Source organism: Phaseolus vulgaris, chromosome 11 (assembly GCF_051622355.1).
Source record: "Phaseolus vulgaris cultivar YP4 chromosome 11, ASM5162235v1, whole genome shotgun sequence".
Taxonomy (NCBI): Eukaryota; Viridiplantae; Streptophyta; class Magnoliopsida; order Fabales; family Fabaceae; genus Phaseolus; species Phaseolus vulgaris.
In genome coordinates, this window is record NC_143508.1 from 14,985,146 (window position 1) to 14,988,079 (window position 2,934).

A 2,934-nucleotide genomic window follows, 5' to 3' on the forward strand; every position below is an offset into this window, starting at 1 on the left:
CCTCAGAGTATGATTTTTGTGGGGTAAACATTGGAATGAGGGATCCTTTTGAAATGCTGATATTTTTGACCTCTGGTTTAAAGGACAACTACTTAATACTGCAACCTATTGTCATAGTACGGAAAAGAGAAATCATTACATAGTGTTGATAAATATCTATATGAAACTTAGTCAATAAAAATTAACAAAATTAAATTATTTTTTTATATAGAGATTGACTGTTATGAGTGGATTCAAAGTCGTATGATAATTTCTGATAGGATAGTAGAATAAATGGCTTTGGAGTTTTGATTAGCTTATTTTATACTAAATAGTTTAGAATCAAAATCTTTTTAGAAATAAAAAATGTTTTTCTTTCACAGAAAAATAAGCAAATTTACTAATGCAGAGTAGTAAGAGTATGTGTGCGTTTCTTGATTCTACTTTCTCATTGTTGGCATGAGAGAAGCATAACCATGATGCATGTGATGGACTTGTGGTAGTTTGGTTTATTCGCTTGCTGATAGCACACCTACTACGTATTTGTGTACCGAAATTCTGTCTTTCCTATGATGTGAGATGCTGGAGGAAAATAAATGAGTTTGCTGCCATAGCAAAGGTTTTAATTTGTTCTCCGTACAGAGTATGAATCAAGACCAAGTGGTTGGTTTGAAGCGTGATGTTGAATATCTTGTCCTTATTGTAATTGATATCAGTTTGTGCTACTGTCGGTGTGTCACATTTGTTCTGTGTGATTTGTTGCTTACTTGTAAAGTCTGCATTGATTTACCATGTGCTGAATGGCCAATATAGATTAAAAAACCCTATATTCGTGCTTTTTCCAGTAATAATTATTTGACACCCTTGCTGTAATACATCCCCACTGGCAAACTAATGAACAGGGAAAAAGATTGGTGGACATTGGACACAAATCTATAATTAACACCTATTTAAAAAAGTGTAGACACATAAAAGGCGATATAATGGGATAGGAAAAGAAATTATAGGTACTGATAAAGTGTATCTGTCAACAAAAAACTATGCATGAAAAGAGAATATCAGTAGGTAAGAGACATAAATGGAGACGGGTATAAAATGTGGGGTATGAAGAGGGTGTCAAAAATTTGGAAGCGTAAAAGCAAAATAACTTTATCAGCAACTACTTTGAATTGAAGAACAAATAAACTTACGTCACACTTAATTTAGCTTAAAACAATACAAATAAGGACAAAACAGAAAGACTTGACAGTCCACGGTGATCACCATATACACGCACCAATGTGCATATGGACACACTTATTTATCGATTGCTATGGCTAGAAAATAGGGAAAAAAAAAGACAATATTAAGCATAAATAATCACCTTACGAACTACCTCTAGCATGCATGCATGCATTACAAACATGCACGAGTTAACTCATGGATGAATTGGTGCTGGAACACTGCCACCACTGCCAGGAATGGGAACCTCATAACCAGGGTTTGGGACAAAAGTGTCATCACCACCTGGAACATAACTGCGACCAGTTGATCCTGATCCTGATCCAGTTCCTGGTCCTGATCCAGTTCCTGGTCCTGATCCAGTTCCAGTTCCTATTCCTGATCCAGTTCCTATTCCTGTTCCTGTTCCTGCTCCTGCTCCTCCATTACCATGAGTAAATGGATTGTGAGGTGTAAGGTGAAATTTGGGTGGAAATCCTACAGGTCCAATGCCAGGAATATAAACCCTATCATGAGACTTGAACAAGAACTGAGGCTCTTTCTTGTCTTGTGTGTTGGTTTTCTCGGCAATGCTGCGACCTGCAACTGCTGTGGCAATGAGAATATTGGAAATGAGCACAAGTGCAAGGAATGGAGAAGCTTTGGAAGCCATTTTCAGAGCTAAGAAAAGTGTGGAAGCCAGGAGGGTATGACTCAGGTGTCTTTAATAGGGTTTGTTTATCAGTTGTGTTGAAGACTTGAGGGAGTGATATGCATTATTTATATGATTCTATGTTCTACAGTGTGGAGTGAACTTTGGCGGTGAGTTAAATGTAGTTCTTGAGCAAGGATTAATGTGATTCAGATGCATGCATGGTGATGGGGTCAGTTGGTAGCTGAACATTTCTCTGGGTTTGGCTTTATTACTTTCTATTTGGGGAAGAAGGTTACCAATGTGAGAGCGGCTACTAAAGGGAGACATCATGAGGCTGATTTATGCACCGTAATTTGTAGAGAAGCTGGAATTAATTTTAATCAAACTTCACAATTCTAATATTGTATATAATTACTTGATAATTTTATTATAATAATATAATATAATATAATAATATGAGTATGAGTCACAATTTTTAAATTTTACTATTACTATATTACTATAAGATGGTTGCAAATTGGTTACTTTCTCTACTTTAGTTACTTCAACAATGGCTTAAGAGCTCAATGTTAGAAAAGGTATTTCTTTCCTGGATGAAGAAAATATTCAAAAAAATTGTGAAGCTTATTCGATGTCTCACTTACTAATTGGATAGCGGCCTAAAGTTAAAAAATAAAAAATAAAAAATAAAAAATAAAAAATAAAAATGTTTTAAGTCACTTAAAACACCACTACTTGATAGAGAGGAAGACAGGAAGTCATATTTAATTTTTCACATAGCAATAAATGTAAAACCATTACTATAGATTCAGTTACCATTGGATCGGACTCAAAATTTGACAACTCATTTGAACATCTTGTCCTTTATTATGGACGAATCATTCGTTGATACATCTAAGTAAGGAAATATTCAATTCACACACTAGTTTTTGTATTTGAGGGTTTTCATCTTCTTTGTTCTCTATTTGTAAGTGATTAAGACTCCTTGTACAATTTCTTGATCATAGTACAATTATTTCTTTTTTCTGGACGACCATGACTTTATCCTTTCTTTTGAGGGATTTTCCACATTAAAATCTTAGTGTCTTTGTTTGTGATTT

The 2,934-nt window shown here is 34.7% G+C and overlaps 1 protein-coding gene across 1 annotated transcript; it reads right to left on the reverse strand.

The window, feature by feature from the left end:
• Nucleotides 1–1,148: 1,148 nt before the first annotated feature.
• LOC137832468 (putative cell wall protein) lies at nucleotides 1,149–1,946 on the reverse strand. The gene has a single exon (XM_068640653.1). The coding sequence runs from the start codon at nucleotides 1,850–1,852 to the stop codon at nucleotides 1,397–1,399; it is 456 nt and encodes a 151-aa protein (XP_068496754.1). The 5' UTR covers nucleotides 1,853–1,946; the 3' UTR covers nucleotides 1,149–1,396.
• Nucleotides 1,947–2,934: the final 988 nt, after the last annotated feature.